Below are 17,872 nucleotides of genomic sequence, written 5' to 3'. Positions count from 1 at the left end.
AAAATCCAATAAAGAGTTAAGCACGGGTCTTAAAATGTTCAAATTCAAATGGATCAAACCCGATAGTGCTATTTCTTTTTCTTTTTTTTTTGGTTTTTTTTGGGGGGGGAGGGGGGAGGTTGTTGCGGGTGGAGGTAGTGCTATTCAATTTTGGATACATATTTGTCTTTATTATTATTCTAAAGGGGGGTGGCGAAGCTTATCAAGTAAAGCTAATTATTGACAAAATAAGTGAAAGTCTTTAGTCATGACTAAAAATAGTACCGAATAAAGGTTTTGTATGGTGTGAAAATCTGAATTTGCTTTATCCTAGTTGAGAAAATTATGCTGGGGAAAGATAAAAGCACTAAATTTTGTCAGCCTACGCTGTGACTTTTATAAATCTTTCGTTGGGGAAAACGAACTTGTACAAGTCGACAATGATATTTCGGCACAACTGATTGAATATGGACAAGGGCTTGGCTGTATGGAAATTGACGTGGTTCATCAAAATCTTCACCGCATAATGAGAAGAATTTTCCTCCCCGAATGCATGTGAACAATCATCTGTATCATGATCTTGAAAGTATCCTTCGTTGCCATCAACGAGTTTGACATAAATTTCCAAAAGTAAAGGAACGAGTTTCGCATTTTGTATATGGATTGCCGGATTGGACTTTTGTTTGTGGGGCGGGTGACCGATGCAGCATGGCCCATATACGCTGTGCACTCCGCAAAAGTTCTTCGAGGTCATTAAACTCTCAACGTAGTCAAAGTTAATAAATTCGACTCGACAGAGGATCAGAAAAATAGGTCACTCGTTAGATCAGTGAACCAATTGAACCGGTGAGTGAGTAGTAGTTTAATATTTATAAATATAAAATAATAATTTTAATATATATATATATAATATTTAATAAAGTGATTTTAAATACTAATTATTGTACTTAGAAAGATATATAATGAACATATAAATATTAATAGAAAATTTCATTTAATTTCATCATACTTTTACATAAATAAATAATATAGTCAAGTCTAAAATAAAATTGTGTCACTTGTTTCCAAAGATATAGTATCATTTTTTATTTTTTTATTTTTATTTAAAATAAAATAAATTTTCAACTACTCAAATATTGTCAGTTTTAAAGTTAAAATGATTAATTATATAATAAAAAATTAAACAATTTTATTTTAAAAAATTTAATTATCAAATAAAAATTAAACAAGTGGTAAAATCTTATGCATATTTTGATGAATATCCAATATACAAATATTGTCAAAAGTATATATATATATTTTTTCAAAAACAAAGATCAAAATTTTTTTTTTTAAGAAAACACAAGTAAACTAGAAAATTGGACGAGTTTCTGATTGAACCAGCATGTTAAATAAGTTTGATTGCGTCAACACTTCATCCGATCAAACTAGAGATTGGGCCCGACTTGAGATCCGGACCACCTGGCCAATCGGTTCCATTGTCGTACCGGGCTGGATTATGTATTTAGAAAACAAGTCAATATACAATGTATGCACTGATTTGCACTCGATGTATTGAACCGTAATGTCCACATTCGATGCATTTGGTCCCAGCAGCAGGCTCCTATATAACTCGCAGATTGCACAAATATAGCATTATAGCCCGTGAAATTTGGCAAAATGGAAGAGAGTAGTGTGATTCTGTTAGATTTATGGGTTAGCATTTACGCGACGAGGGCAAGAATTGCATTGGCCGAGAAGGGGATCAAGTACCAAGCTCAGGAAGAAGACTTCGTTTATAAGCAGAAAAGTAGCCTGCTTCTAGAGATGAATCCGCTTCACAAAACCGTCCCAGTTCTGATTCACAACGGCAAGCCCATTTGTGAATCCCTCAACATTGTTGAGTACATTGATGAAGTGTGGAATCACAAACCTCCATTGCTCCCCGCCGATCCTTACCAAAGATCCCAAGCGAGATTCTGGGCTGATTACATTGATAAGAAGGTTACTATTACATCCTCTCAACTTTTTGTTCTTTTTAATTGCTGTTCCCTTGTTCTAATCAGGTTATATCCCAATCTATATTATGCTAGTCTCAGGCTCTTAGCTGCCTATATGGGTTCTCCGGTGGCCTCCTGTTTAAAAATATCCCTGCTAATAATAATAATGTTTGGACGGTTCAAAAAATCTAGGAATGAACAAGCACTGTTAATTGCTCTTAGCTTTTCTCCCAAGTAATTTCGTCATATAATTTTCGAGAATCGCCTGAACTCCTGGTAAACTTTAGAACAAATATATTGACTATAATTCTGGGGCTTGGAATGTAGGTATCTTCAAGGAATATATGGGGGAACAAGGGGGAGGAGCGGGAGAAAGCGAAGACGGAATTTATAGAAGCTTTGAAGATTTTGCAGGGAGTGCTGGGAGACAAGACTTACTTCGGTGGTGATTCATTCGGCTTTGTGGATATAGCTCTTTTACCCTTTTCTATCTGGTTTTATACCTTGGAGAATGTTGCCAACTTCAGCGTGGAGGCTGAGACTCCACAGCTTGTCGAATGGGTCAAGAGATGCAGGGAAAGGGAAAGTGTCTCCATCTCTCTCCCTGACCCTAAAAAGGTCTATGACTTCATCTTGCCAATGATGCAGAGAATGGGTCTAGCATAGCCGGATTGGATGGATACTTTACGAGGATTGAGGAATAAAAGGGAGGTTAATGCAGCTGATGCAATTTCCATTTCAAATGCAATGCAACTTTTTTTCTTTTTTCATTTTTGGGGGTTTCTGTTGGAGGATGTAATGTTTGCTTATATGGTGGCAATAAAAATATGATTTGGCCTTGGAGATTGCTTTGAGCCGTGATTAATATTGAACGTGCTTTTTAGTTTAGACTCACCTCAGCAGAGGATATCATTACTCTTTTATCTTCCTTATCATTTGATTATGGGTTGGATGGATTAGAAATGCAGTCATTACGCTAAAATAGGCTGGATTTATGAATGAAGAAGAGCAGGAAAAGTACTTGGCTCTCTGCCTTCCCCTGATCTAGAGACTTTTTGGATCAACGATCCATCACTCGAATTTGGGACAGGAACTGTTGCAATAGCACAAAAATTTACTACCTTGATTGGCCAATATATATAGCTCAAATTATAAGATGTGCTTCAATTTTAACATGCATGGGACTAACCCAAAAAAAAAACCAAGTTTGCATTATATTAAAACTGATTTACCTCTTGAACAAAATGAATGATTACATTTTATTGAAATGCACAAAATCATTTTACTCTGCCCCGCTCTCCACTGCTAATAATTTTGATGCTCTAGCTTGCAATTGTGGGTCTTCTAGCTTCATGGGCTTCGTCAGTGTATATTGGACTTCAACTTAGAATTTGGACCCGCTTTGAAGTTAGCGTCGACATTGGTCGCAATTTTTTTTTAAGGCGTATGGGTCCATTTGGTAGAAACCAGGATGATTGTGTTATTCTTAGTACTAAATAGGGGCGGTTTGGTAAATAAATGTAACCCTAGCATTCTGCTCCAAATCTTGGCTATAAATAATTCGGGCTGGAAGTGAAAGACGGGCAGCTGCGAATCTCTTCAAGTCGTCTTCTACTGTTGTTAGCTACAATCTTTTCAAGTGGCGCTTCAATTTCTTGTTCTGCTGAAATTTTTCTGGACAACGGGAACTACTGTTTTCTTTAATTTTCTATTCTTTTTTTTTGAATTATTGGCTGGAAATCTTTGTGCTGGTATTATGAACGTGAATTTTGACCATTTTCTAAAAAAGATTTAGAACTGATTAGACGGGATCCGATCTGTGTACAATAAGCCGATGCTCTGGATTAAATAGAATGAAGGAAGCATGGTAGTGTGCACAGAGAATGAAAGGGTCGTCATGTCTGCTCTCTCTGATGCTTAAATGATTTGGGGGCCTGGATTAGACCCACATCTTCAATTCTGTGACTTTGTTCAGTTCCTATCTTATGTTGATGTTTTTGAAGAGGAAAAGAAAATTGAATCAAGTTCTATACCTGTGCTCTTTTTTTTTTTGTTTTAAAATTTTTTTGGTTTGTACATTTTGTAAAATGTGCAGCTTTTTATCTGTACAGAGTTCTTTACCAACTACAACTACCTTTGGAGTAGGTAGTTGGGGGAAGCCTTTCAAGGAAGGCTCTCTGGTGGTGGTGCAGATTAAGGGATCGAATCACTTGATTTGTATTTCACTAGCACCCATTTGATCCACCATTAGATAGTCCCTTCGGTTTTCTCTTGGTTCACTCTCTTTCTTTTTAGTATAGAATAGGAGTGGATATAAAATAGAAATATCGTGTCTCAAAAAAAAAAAAGATTAATGGGGTTTTAAATGCGTCATTAATCAGGTTTTGGGGCATATCAGTTGATATTGATCTAATACGTAGGTTTGTAAGTTATTTGAGATATTTTTACTGTAGCACTTTTTGTGATGTGATGTATATGAGAGTGATGTATATGAGATAAAAAGGTAATTGAGAATATAAAAAGATGTATTAAAAATTGTAATGATGATGTAAGCAAATATATTTGAGAAAATAAGCAGCTGTCCAAAACAAACTCTGCACTCTTTCCAATTTGGAGGATGTTGCTGCGGTATGTTTAGTAATCAGAGAAGAGGTATGGAAAGTAAAACATATGGTAAACAAGGCGGCACGTTGCAACCTGACATGCACGGATCAAGAAGAGAATATTTCTACAAAAGCAAGTGGTGAGTCTGGTGACCTATAACCGGGGTTTGGAAATGTTGCGTACTGCAGAAGCTAAAAATGTGTTGGGATGTCACGAAATTAATATAAATATAAAGGGCCTAAGAATAAAACATTTGTGAGGAAGCGTAAGCAGTACTAATTACTAAACAAAGCCATCCTGGGACCACTGATTATGGGCATTACATCAACAAAATACTATCTATTTATGGGCATTTTATTCTGAATCATTGCATTTATGTAAAATACATAAATATTTTGGATAGCACGGATATTCACACTAGTTGTCCTTGTACTAAGTTTTATGGGCATTTTACTCTGAATCATTACATTTTGGATACTACTTTGATTAGAATTTAATTTAAAGACATTCACTGGAGTTTGGATGTATCCAGAGAGCACCGATCGATGTATGTTCAAGCGTAAATTGAAATAAATATGCAACTTAAAATTTTTAAAAATAAATTACTACTGCATATCCGAAATTTACTTTTTGGAGAGTAGGTTTAGTTCATACTATTTTTCATAGTATTTTAAAATATATAAGTACAAAAAATTTTAAATTATACCTATAATCATGTATTATACGAGTATATTATGAGTACTTACTAACTAAGGTACTAAACTTTAATCATTAATAAAACATCTTATCGTTATTTCAAATAAACTTTCTAATACTAGTTTGAGATAAGTTTTAAAGTAAAATAGTGCATGCGTCTCATAAATCAATAAATCTTGATTATTAATCAAATTTGCCATGTTATCAGTAATAATTACTATTTATGTATAAAAACTTACTATTACTTGAATTAAACTTACTAAGGTATATTATGAATGCTTACTAACTAAGGTACTAAGTTTTAATCATTAAAAAAAACATCTAAGTTTTAATCATTAATAAAAACATCTTATCATTATTTCAAATAAACTTCCTAATACTACTTTGAGATAAGGTTTTAATGTAAAAATTGTACATGCATTCCAAAAAATGGTAAATTTTGATCCTTAATCATTTTTATTGCCATGTTATTAGTAAGAATTACTATTTATGTATAAAAACTTACTGTTATTTGAACTAAACTTACTCTTTTAAAAGTAAGTTTGGGATATCAAGTAGTAATCTATTTATTTTAAAATTAAGTTTAATATTTATTCCAATTTACCTTTGAGGTATAAAAGTTACTAATCTATTACACTTAACTTACTATTTTAGATAGGAAACTTACTTCCATAATTTTAGGTGTTATTTTATTTAGGTGAATAGGTCCAACAATAAATCAAATGATCGTTAAAAGTGCAACAACATGTTATATCAGGTAAAAACTATTTCGCTATCATAACTATCGTTTAGTATCTATATCTATATGTATTGCTGAGGAGGGTTTTGGATAAGGAGCTTCCAAAATTATCAAAAGTCTGAGTGCTATTTTAATAGAATTTTACATTTTTATAATTAAAAAATATTTATCTCTTAACTAATCATGTAACCGGCCCTACAAATCCTATAATCATGCTTATATTTTTTCCACATTTCCCTCATGTTTTTTCCACTACCCCATAAAATTCAAACTCCTAAACTTTAACTAACGGATAATAACCACCCCTGTAAAATGATATCTGCAAATTCCAATTCACATCTCACATTTATTACTGACACTTATCATATCACTTAGAGTAATAACTAACCGTTAATTTAAGAAATTCGTAACTACGAAAGTCAAATATCCAAAATTTAGGAGCCTGTTTAAATTACAATTTTCACAATTCAACGTATCTTATTGTCATAATATATTTTACTCTCACAATCATTCACAAATTATAAAAGCATTAAAAATAAATAATTTTTTTAATAAAAATTAATTCAAAGGTAGTTAATTCACACACACATATACATATATATATATTCTCATAATGCATATATATATAAGATTATCAAATCGAATGCATAATATTGGTAAGTATTTCATTTTAAAATAAAAAAACATGCAATTACATTTATTTCTATCCATATATCATTCATTTTATAATATAAATTATTATTATTATTTTAAGATCCATCTTTTGCAAAAACACAATTCTTGAATGATTTACAGTTTTTTTTCATACTTTGAACTATTGTTAGATAAATCTTAAATTTTAATTATGTTGGTATAATTTTTTTTAACTTTTTTCAAATTAAAATGGTATAATCTTTTGATTAATTTTAATAATGTAAGCACCGTGGGTAGTACGGATATTCACACTAGCTGTCCTTGTATGACCGAGCCTGAGAGTTTGAGCATGTTTTGGTTGAATGTTATAATTCAAAATTTGGGGTTTGGAGGGAATAGCTTATATCTATTGTAATCAAAACTCAAACAAATGTAGGGATAAACCTGATTGTCACAACAAACTATACAAATGTGGGGATAAATCTTAGTTAGTAAGTACTCATAATATACCTGTATAATAAATGATTATAGGTATAATTTAATATTTTTTGTATTTATATATTTTAAAATACTATGAAAAGTAACCTTGTAAAATATATAATAAAATTGTAATAAACCCGTTTTCCAATAAAAAATCAATTTTTATCGCTTTCCTCCATTATAAGAACAAAGTACCCCTTTTCCTAAAAAAAAATTATTTATCGGATAAAATAAAAATAAATGTTTTTCAATAAAATTTAACTCTTTATGCCTTTCCTCTATTATAAGAATTGTGCACCCACTTTGGCATAAACAAATTTATTTATCAAATAAAAAAATTTATTTATCGAAAAAATAAAAATAAGCCCGTTTCTCAATAAAACATCAGCTCTTTATGGCTTTCTTCCCTTATAAGAAAACAGTATTCATTTTGCCATAAACAAATTTGTTTATCAAATAAAATAAAAATAAACTCTTTTTTCAATAAAAAACTAGTTCTTTATGACTTTCCTCCATTATAAGAATATAGTACCCATTTTTCTAAAAAAATATTATTTATCGAATAAAATAAAAATGAACCCATTTTTTCAATAAAACACCAACTCTTTATAGTTTTCCTCTATTATAAGAACAAAGTACCCATTTTTTCATAAATAAATTTATTTATTGGTTGAAAAAATAAATATATTTTTCAATAAAACACCAATTCTTTATAGTTTTCCTTCGTTCACTACAACAAAAAAGGGTATTAGCGACAACAACTTTAGCAAGAAGTAGAAAGGTTGACGCTATTAAGAGGCTTATAGCAAGGAAAAGGACAATACTTCACCAAAAATTGGAGCCATCATATACTCTGCAAGGGCAAGGACTTTTTTCGGTTAAAATTCTTGCCAAATGCCAAAAGAAGTGCGGGAAAGCTTCCCTCCAAATACTGATTCTTGCCAAAAGAAGTGCGGCTCCAACTCTACTGAATAATATAAGTACAGTCCAAGCCTCCAAATTTGTCTGAAACCCGTTGCTGATTTTTCCTCCTCTCAAAACTCCTCCAACCACCAAACTTTATTGTCCTTTTTCCCCCTCTTGATTCTTCCATCTCCAACGGAATCAAGCTTCATAATAAGAGGGATTTTGTCTTAAAATCATACATTTTTTTGATTAGCTATTTAGCACAGTTTTTTCAGATTCTGGTAAGTTTTTTCTCAGCAGCTGTCCTTTGCTGAATTCTACTGCTGAAGTTATTTTTGATGCAAGCTTCTTTTGTGGGGTTGAAGGTTTTTGTGAATTTGATTGTTTTAAGCTTGATTTTAAGTTTCAAATAAAAACCATTTTACAGAATTTAATGGGTTTTACATGTTTAATTGAGCGCAAGGTAAATTTTTGGGCTAAAAGTAATGGAGTTCCTTTGTTTTGATGGTTTAGGAGGGGAAAAGGTTCAGACTTTGGAGATAAAATGGCGACTGGAGCAGTTCCGGCTTCTTTTACAGGTCTAAAGAGCAGGGAAAATGGACTGGGTTTTGCAAAAAGCATGGAGTTTGTTAGAGTTTCCAACACTCAAAGGGTTAAATTTCGTCGAACCAAGGTTTCCGTAATAAAAAATTCAAATCCTGGACAGGAAATTGTTGAGCTTCAGCCTGCATCAGAAGGGAGTCCACTATTAGGTATAATTTTTCAAAATGGACTATGCTAAGATGGAGTTTTGTGAAAATTTATATTCGCAGTTTACTTGCTTAATTAATTTAGATGTCCCTATCCCTAAACAGACCCAGTAAATTGTTTGGTTTTAATTGCTGGGACCTACAATAATTTGCTTGAGAACTAAGAAATTTTTGGGTAGCTACATGAAAATTAAATCGCTCATCAAGATTTGATTTTCTTTTGAATGTTTTCTTGATGGTGGGAAAGCAGAAAGTTTGGTTGACTGTAATTGTGCTTGCCTGCATCGAAGTCTGATAACAAATTTCTTATTGTAGTTCCTAGACAAAAATATTGTGAGTCTGTGCACAAAACTATCAGGAGAAAAACTCGCACGGTGATGGTTGGCAACGTGGCTCTCGGTAGTGAGCATCCTATACGAGTTCAAACCATGACTACAATAGACACTAAAGATGTTGCTGGAACAGTTGAACAGGTGCTATTTATTTCTGCTTCCATGATGGTTTTCTGTAATACATTTTTATTCAGTGATACGACTTGATATGGAGAGCAAGTCCTATGTTTGTTTATTGAAAGATTTCCCTGGTTGAATGTTGGTAGCAGGTGGTGGGCGTGGACGTGGCTTGTAGTTCTTTAGCTAGCTGCAGAATCAACTTCCTTGGAGCAGAGTTGCCGATTTTATATGGCATTTTATAGTATTTGTTAAGGTACAGGATTGAAGAAAAATGACTGCTTTCTTGTAAAAGGACCGAGGTGTAAGGAAACTGTTTGTGTCCAATCAACAAGCAAGCAATGTATTTTATAGTTCCATACATTATTTTGTTGGTACTTCTTTTGGCTGAACGAAATGTAAGTATTATGGAATCGTTATCTTTTCTTTCTATCTCGAGTAATTTTCAGTTTTTGATGGACTTCTAATCCTTATAAGAAATTACATCGTGAGAACTTCTTGACTGCAATCCTATCAATTACTCAGGTATCACATGGTTAGACTGTGGAAGCCTGCAACTTTCCTCTTGCTGGATTCTACAGAATCTGGCTGGTGAGGTTTTTACTTGGTGTGCTATATATTTGGCGTATTTAAAAGTTCATTCATCTTATGGGCCCATTCCCCCTCAGCCAAACAAACAAAGTGGGAATGAAGAAGACGAAGAAGAATCTGGTTGATGCCTGTGTATAGATGGCCATGTTCCATTTTGGATTTGCTTTGATTGAGTCTTGACTTGCATTGTTTACTAGGTGTGATTGGGGGTACTTAAACTTATAGGGGTTTTTATAGGGTTTATCAAGCAATAAAACTTTGCGGGAGAAAAAAGAAAACTTGCTGGATGTTAACAACTTTTCTCTGTTCTCGACAATGGGATTTGGAAATGAAACCAGATAGCAGAACTAATCTGAATTAAGAACACATCTTTTTCTTAAAGTAGAGACAATTTGTAAAATGAAGCATGAGTGTAATCACCTATTGTACTTTTCGCATCTCCTCTAAAAGTTTGTGTGCATCTAAGCTTAACATTTCTAGAATGAAGAATGCTGCAGTTTGAATTGCAATTGATTTTTTGAACTGTTTATATAAGCTGAAACTTTTTAGAACATAAATTTGGCCATAAACTAGGAGTGACAAACAATTCAAGCAGTTAACTTGTTTTTTATAGTTTGGAAGCAATGGCATGCTTGTCATCCTTTAATGATGTCCACTGAAGCACTTATCCTCAGGGTTAAGTGTTACTTGTTGTAGGTGATGGGGTTAGCTGATAAAGGAGCAGACTTAGTTCGAATAACTCTTCAAGGGAAGAGAGAGGCAGATGCATGTTATGATTTGATTTGAGTATCTTTGTGCTTTGTACTGTTGATAGTATTGGTTGTAATATATTGTTGCTCGTTTTGTATTTGTAATGACAAATTGGTTTGTTATTTCATATAAAATTTTTGCTATATCTCAATATTGACATTAATGATACCTCTTGCTAAATAAATTGTTGAAAAAAAAAAGTAGCAACTACAGTCACAAAGCTACTTTTGGCAACTTTCTTGCAAAAAAATCATCTTGCTGCATTTGATCGTCTTTGCTAAGGGGTCGATGGTTTCTAATTAAAGAAGTTACTTGTTTATGACAAAATGGACACTCTTTTCTTATAATGCAGAAAAGTCATAAAGAGTTGATGTTTTATTGAAAAATGAGTTTATTTTTATTTTATCCGATAAACAAATTTCTTTTTGCCTTCAAAATGGGTACTCTGTTCTTATAATGGAGGAAAGTCATAAAGAGCTGGTGTTTTATTGAAAAAAAGGGTTTATTTTTATTTTATTTGATAAATAAATTTGTTTATGGAAAAATGGGTACTCTGTTCTTATAATATAGAAAAGCCATAAAGAGCTGATTTTTTATTAGAAAATGGATTTATTTTTATTTTATTCGATAAATAAATTTAGTTATGAAAAAATGGGTACTCTGTTCTTATAATGGAGGAAAGCCATAAAGAGCTGGTCTTTTTTGGGAAAGTGATACTTTACACAAAGTGACCGCGATTTGGTTTATGAAATAATCCCAAATAAAAATTTAGAATGAATTTATTTGTTTTGAAATTTGTATAACGGTTGTTAAAATTTTAAAGATTGGCAAAAAAATTTTGGGGTTACAGAAAGGCAGAGCGAAGAAGGAGAAGAATTGAGTTTTTTGTCCGTTGCAATTGTTCTATTAAAAATGGCTCTATTCGATTTTACCCATTTTTTGTTGGGTAAAATCGTTGGTTCTAACGATTAATTCTTCATTTCCCGTCAATTGTCCTTAATTGGCCAAAATTACGAAACTTTGAGGATGCAATATGTTTGGGGTGAAATTTTGAGGATGAAATTGGCCAACCACCCAAATTTTGAGGATGAAAAGTGCATTTTTTCGTATAAGATATTTAATCAAATGTTATTTCTTGTCTTAATTTTAGTTATGACTATGCTACATATTTATTAAATAGACATACCTTTATAATTAAAGTTAATATTTGATATTTTAGGATGTCATATATTTAAATAGATGAAAATTATTTTGAACATAACATATTAAAATAATTTTATTTATCAATCATTTTGGCCCTTCCATCAAGGAAAAAATCTTGGTTTCGTCACTGCCTAAGAGGAAATTGGGGTCTATTGCTAACAAAAGATTGTGAAAATTTACCTTTATATCCTAATTATTTGAAAAAAATATCCAATGAACAAATTTTGCAAAAGAAACCTTGTTTCTTACCAACAAATTAAGTAACTAATAAAATCACCTTTAATATTGCTTTAACATATTTAATTTATGTTAAATACAAATTTTACCAGTTTCTCTTTTGTAAAAATATAAGTATATTACTTTTTCAATTTTAGTTACAAACATTTATGTATTTTATGTAAATGTAGTGATTCAGAGTAAAATGCCCATAAATAGCTAGTATTTTGTTGATGTAATGCAAAAAAATCCATAAAGAGCTGGTATATTATGGGCGCAATCTTTTTTACTTTCAAATATTTAAAATTTGTTAAATGCAAAATCTACTAGTTTTCCTTTCGTAAAAGTATAAGTATAATACTTTTTCAATTTTAGTTACAAACATATATGTATTTTATATAAATGTAATAATTCAGAATAAAATACCCATAAATAGTTAGTATTTTGTTGATGTAATGCAAAAAACTCATAAAGAGCTGGTATGTTATGGGCAAAAATTTTTTACTTTCACATATTTAAAATTTGTTTAATATAAAATTTACTAGTTTCCCTTTCGTAAAAATATTAGTGTAACACTTTTTCAATTTTAGTTACAAATATTTATGTATTTTATATAAATGTAATGATTCAGAATAAAATACCCGTAAATAGCTAGTGTTTTGTTGATGTAATGCAAAAAAAAAAAATTATAAAGAATAGGTATGTTATGGGCAAATATATTTTTACTTTCATAAAAATCAGTTTTATGTACCAAGCATGGCTGTATTTAGTACTGCTTACCCTTTCTCTTTGGTGTTTTATTTCTAGACCCATTATATATATGTTAATTCCGTGACGCCCCAATACATTTTCAAACTTCTGCCATACACAACATTTCCAAACCGGCCCGTGCCTGTTATAAGTCACTATTTGCTTTTTGTAAACATATTCCTTTCATCATCTGTACATGTCAGTTTCTTTGACATATTCTTTACCTTTCCACGTGCCTGCTTCTTTGCCATATAATTTACTTTCCACACCTGTCTTTGAAATATGTGAATACACTACAGAATTTACCCCAATTTGGAATGTTAGATTGATGATCCATCAGCTCAACTGATAAATCGTATGAATGATAAATCATTATCATATAATACTCGGAATTGAACAAGTTGTTTGCACCGTACCCGGAATGATTAAAGCTTGCTGAACATGCATGTTGTGCGTGCGGGATGAGGACTGGCGGATGGTTTGATCAAAATTGGACACTTGAATACTGAGTCAAAGTCTCAGAAAAAGACTGGGCAGCTCTAAAGCTGTTGGTATTGCTTGCACGGTGAAGTCGAGCAAATCTGAGATTAGAAGTGTTGATTGAGCCAGTGGGTGGCGGATGACTACACAACTACCACATTGGTAGATGGCAGATGGTGACAATAATAGCTCTTTTTTACTGCCGAAGGAGAGAACTCGTTGATCATATGATTCCTTGCAAACTTGGAAGAGACCCCTAGTTGGTGTCATGAGTCGAGAGTTTGGTAATGAGAATGATTTAGTACCGTCCGACAAGGACACAATTATGTTCAATGATATTGACGCGTGAAATGATATATCGGACCCAAAGGACGAAGGAGAAAAGGGCAAAAAAAAAAAAAACCCATAGAACGACCAATACTTAAATCCTAGACCTCGTCTCCCTGCATCATCATCATCATCATCTTCTTCTTCTTCTTCCTTTTTAAATTTTCATTTTCATTTTTTTTGGGGGTGACAGTTGGGCTGGGGACTGGGTGGTGGACAGCAAATCTTTAGTCATTTAGTGGATGCAGTACATGAAAGGGTAAAAAGTTCAGAAAGTTACAACGTAATGGGCTGTAGGATCGCATGCTGTTCTTTGACTTCAGTAATGCTTATATCAGATCCTGATTGTACGACAGATTTATGGTAAAAACGTCTTTGCGAATACATAGATTGTGAACGAATGTCTACACATTAAAAGAGTTTCAAAACCACACACTGACAATTTTAATGTAATTTGCAATAAACCGATTTTATCACACAATTACAATCACGTCTAGAGGGATCTTGGCTTCAAGACAATGGTGGAATGCTTCAAAATGTGCAAACTGAATTGTCCACCTTTTTCTGCGGTATCAATCTTGGATTGCCCTGGAGGAGGCAACAGCTCAAAATTCTGCACCAAGCGTCCCAAAGTGATACCAAGAATTGGCAATGCAAGGATGATTCCAGGGCAGCTTCTCCTACCAACACCGAATGGAAGATATCGGAAGTCGTTGCCATTGGCATCAACCTTAGACTCCTCTTCCAAAAACCTCTCTGGTCTGAACTCCTCTGGCTTCCTCCAGTTCTCTGGGTTGTTTGCGAGCCACCAAGCGTTGACCAAAATCTTGCTCTCGGCAGGAATATCATACCCGCCCAGCTTGGCTTCATTGAGGTTCATGTGAGGCACCAAAAGAGGAATTGCCATTCGAAGTCGGAGGGTCTCCTTGACCACAGCCTGAAGGTATGGTAGTTTGAGGGTGTCGGGTTCAGTGACTTGCACACCAGGTCCAAGCACGGTATCAATCTCTTGTCGCAGTTTCCTCTGGACTTGTGGGTGGTTTACCAACTCCGCAATGCCCCATTCAATTGACCACAACGTTGTCTCAATAGCTGTTCATGAAAATTTATTTAGTACTTTAAAGTCGTCGCAGAGTTTCAAGTTTCGGAAAGTAAAAATCTCAAGAGTGTCATCTGATCTTTTTTCAATCATGCTTAGATGTTCTACTCCTTTCATCAAATTTCATTTCAGGCAAAAGGAAATCATATTGTGGGCATAAAGATGAGCAGAAATCTTTATAGATTGTAAAGCACTCCCAGTAAGTTAAGTAGTGATTCCAGTCCATGGTTGCACCATTCAAGGCATGAATCAAAGTAATTGTTGAAGAAGGTAGGTTACACTAACTAATAACAAAGTACATTAAATCAAGGTATTTAGAGAAGTTAAAAATTAAATATATTCTTCAATTAAAAAGTGTACTATAATTTGAAATGAATAAAAAAATAAAACAAGACTATCAGAGTGAGAAACAGACAGAGAAGTATAATTCTACAGCTTCTCTAGTGTTGATGATGCACAACAAACTTGGCCAGACAATTTTAATTGATGAGGGAATCGATGAAAACAGAGGCCGAATCACAGCATCAGAAATGAATATTGCAGTAGATGAGAAATATCTGCAAATGACATCCAGATCTTCCAGAGAAGGCCAAATTTAAGAAACTTTTACTTCTGAGTAAAAGGTGCATGTTAGCCCTTCTACTTCTGAGTAAGAAACCCTTTTTTTTTTCAGAAAAGGTAAATGTTGGCATAAAAATGTGACAGGATTGCTTCATGTACATGATCTTTATTTCAGTTTCATTTGACAATCATATAATCCACTACTACATTCTTTTACAGGCGGAAACACAAAAAAGGTATACCAAACCTTAGTTACTTATCCAGCAATTCGTCAACTCCAGCCGAAAAGGTATAAATAAAAAGTGGTTCATAATTACTTGCACGTTTGGTGGTTGGTGGCTGAGTAGGATGCTTCTATTAGTGCGCTACTGCTAATAAACTAATGGCCATCTAATCTTCTAAGATGAAAGGGCGCTTATCCAAAGAAAACAGTTCATAAAAAGATCCAAAGTGGGGCTGGGTAAAATCGATGAAAAAGTTAATGAAGTGAGAAGTTAACCTACCGGCAACATTGATGTTTTCCACAATGTAAAGGACATTGTCCTCGTTAATCTCTCCCTTCTGCTGTGCTTCAAGAATATGATCAATGGCACATTTTAGGCTGTTGCTATCCATGCTTGTTGTGCTTGCAAGCTTCCTGCAACCCAAAAATACAAAGTAAGAAGCCAAGCTATTAAGACTGTGACTATTCATTTGATTCCAGTTTGTGCTGCAAAACAAGCAAGGCTGAAAGAAAAAAAATGGAAAACTAATAATCATACTTCATTTCTGTTTGTTGAAAAAAAATAATACAAATCATTTCCAAGTCCTAGGAAAACATTCCCACAAGCTATCCATACTTCATATTACAGCAAGAAGTACCAATTTTGTTTTTTCTAGTTAAATAAACAAGCAACGCTTATCTTTTCTTTGTTTGTGAGAGGTTGTCACGGTCAAACGCATAAACGAAATATCGCTAGAAAGTTTGAACACGAATCAGCCGACCCGACGTCAAAAGGACAACAAATGCATAAGACAAAAAGATTCACTGGCCAAAAAAAAAAACAAAAAAAAAAAAATTTTCTTGGATAAACTAGACATCCTCAACTCCTAAGGGCTAAGATTGCATTTACAAGGTCAGAATCCAGAAACGTCCTAAACTTTTCTTCTTAGCATTCTCCAGAAAAAGGGTTTTTCCCCTAAATACTCCATCAATCATATACATGTACTCTATCCAAATAATACTCTACGTATTATTCCAATATATAATATCCTTAGTTAATCTAGGAGACTTTTTTACAAAAAAAGTGCTACTTATCGTTAATCGAACTACATTAGATCAATGGAGTTTCAGATAAGTAATGTATGAAGAGAAAAGTTCAGAAACTAAAACTTACTTCCTTTCGTCAACGAAGTGATCCTTGAACAGCTGCAGTCTCCTCTCCTTAACCTCCTTACAGATCTTCAAGTAACCCCTCAAGAAAGGCCTCAAGATGGGAATGAAATCACCGTAATTATATTCGAAGCTCTGAGCCAGCCTACTCCTCTCTCCGTTCAAAGCCTTAAGCTTGTTAAACAGAGGATCATCCTCGCTCTCAAATCGGTAATCAAACATGATTCGGTACATATTATTGTACATCATGAGCTGCAACCTCCTCCTCAAGACAATCCCATTGGTGGAGGATTCAGGGTTCTTCTTAACATCCTCCACGACACGGGCAACCTCTGCCTCCCAACCGTGTCTATACTGCTGAACAACTTTGTTAGTAAAAAAGGGGACAGTCATAATCCTTCTCATCTTCCTCCAATGCTCGCCGTAGACGGTGAAGACCATATCCTGGCCTTTGCCGGTGAATATATCAAACACCACATTTCTGGTGCGGGAGCCGAACTCCACCCCCTGGGTGTGCAAGACATCTTTGGCAAGTTCAGGGGATGATACCACCACAAGATTGCGCTGGCCCATTCTCAGAAGGAAGATTTCTCCAAATTTCTTGGCGTAGTCAGTGAGGTTGCGGTGGTTCAAATCATCACCAACTTGTAACCAGTTTCCGAAAATGGGAACTGGGATTGGGCCTGGAGGCAGCTTGAATTTCTTGCCCCGTAATTTAGAAACAACGATGGCAACTATGATGGCTGCAAACAGTCCCAAAAGGGTCTTCTCTAGCAGGAGAAGATCCATGACGGTTTGTGTTGGAATCAACTGAGAGTGGGAGGTTAGGTTTGGTTTGGTTTGGTTGAGTGGGTTGGGTGATGGAGTGGGATCGGTGCCGGAGTGACTATAATTTATAGCAGGGGGGGCAGTTGTCTAATTGTTTTTTTTTTTTTTTGTGGTTTCTTTTTTCAATAACGACAAGTGTTACAATCGCAACGGATCTTCTGTTCCATATCCTGTGTCATTCTCTGTCCCACTTTGTATTATATTACTATTTCTCCTACATAAATATCATGTTTTAGTTCTTTTTTGTTTCCTTAACATTCAATAACTATTAGTTGAATAAAAAATAAATACAACAGGTTCAAAAAAGTAATATATAATAGAAAATTAAAAAATACAGTAGAAAATTCATTAAAAAAAATCTCATTTTTTATGCATTTTGATCTTTTGAGTTTGTTAAATTTTGTGTATTACTTAGTTAATAGCTATTGAATGTTAAGGAAACAAAAAAGAATTAAAACATGACATTTATATAGGAGAAATA

General features: G+C 33.7%; 2 protein-coding genes, 1 long non-coding RNA gene and 1 other non-coding gene across 4 annotated transcripts; 3 read left to right on the top strand and 1 right to left on the bottom strand.

The window, feature by feature from the left end:
- The first annotated feature begins 1,561 nt into the window (after positions 1–1,561).
- On the top strand, positions 1,562–2,823 carry LOC113763103 (probable glutathione S-transferase parA). Its single transcript, XM_027306818.1, has 2 exons — positions 1,562–1,962; positions 2,286–2,823. The coding sequence occupies exons 1-2, from the start codon at positions 1,639–1,641 to the stop codon at positions 2,622–2,624; spliced, it is 663 nt and encodes a 220-aa protein (XP_027162619.1). The 5' UTR covers positions 1,562–1,638; the 3' UTR covers positions 2,625–2,823.
- Positions 2,824–3,809: 986 nt separating this feature from the next.
- LOC113752963 lies at positions 3,810–3,911 on the top strand. Its single transcript, XR_003464942.1, has one exon. It is a non-coding gene; the product is annotated as a small nucleolar RNA snoR100 (small nucleolar RNA).
- A 4,235-nt stretch (positions 3,912–8,146) lies between these two features.
- LOC113783714 lies at positions 8,147–9,139 on the top strand. The gene is made up of 3 exons (XR_003469952.1): positions 8,147–8,297; positions 8,530–8,768; positions 9,081–9,139. It is a non-coding gene; the product is annotated as an uncharacterized LOC113783714 (long non-coding RNA).
- A 4,704-nt stretch (positions 9,140–13,843) lies between these two features.
- On the bottom strand, positions 13,844–17,367 carry LOC113783598 (trans-cinnamate 4-monooxygenase). The gene is made up of 3 exons (XM_027329784.1): positions 16,568–17,367; positions 15,695–15,828; positions 13,844–14,623 (listed from the first exon to the last, which is right to left on the bottom strand). Exons 1-3 carry the CDS (start codon positions 17,350–17,352, stop codon positions 14,025–14,027), a joined length of 1,518 nt encoding a protein of 505 aa, XP_027185585.1. The 5' UTR covers positions 17,353–17,367; the 3' UTR covers positions 13,844–14,024.
- Positions 17,368–17,872: the final 505 nt, after the last annotated feature.

Source organism: Coffea eugenioides, chromosome 1, assembly GCF_003713205.1.
Source record: "Coffea eugenioides isolate CCC68of chromosome 1, Ceug_1.0, whole genome shotgun sequence".
Lineage (NCBI taxonomy): Eukaryota > Viridiplantae > Streptophyta > Magnoliopsida > Gentianales > Rubiaceae > Coffea > Coffea eugenioides.
The sequence above is the reverse complement of the archived record's forward strand: the minus strand, read 5'-3'. Positions and strand labels throughout refer to the sequence as shown.

Excerpts from the sequence above, each read along its gene's own strand:
- LOC113763103 (XM_027306818.1), top strand. The coding sequence starts at position 1,639 with ATGGAAGAGAGTAGTGTGATTCTGTTAGATTTATGGGTTAGCATTTAC. Across the intron at positions 1,963-2,285 it reads CTGATTACATTGATAAGAAG|GTATCTTCAAGGAATATATG; the intron begins GTTACTATTACA and ends CTTGGAATGTAG.
- LOC113783598 (XM_027329784.1), bottom strand. The coding sequence starts at position 17,352 with ATGGATCTTCTCCTGCTAGAGAAGACCCTTTTGGGACTGTTTGCAGCC. Across the intron at positions 15,829-16,567 it reads CACTTCGTTGACGAAAGGAA|GAAGCTTGCAAGCACAACAA; the intron begins GTAAGTTTTAGT and ends TTTGGGTTGCAG. Across the intron at positions 14,624-15,694 it reads GGAAAACATCAATGTTGCCG|CTATTGAGACAACGTTGTGG; the intron begins GTAGGTTAACTT and ends TTTCATGAACAG.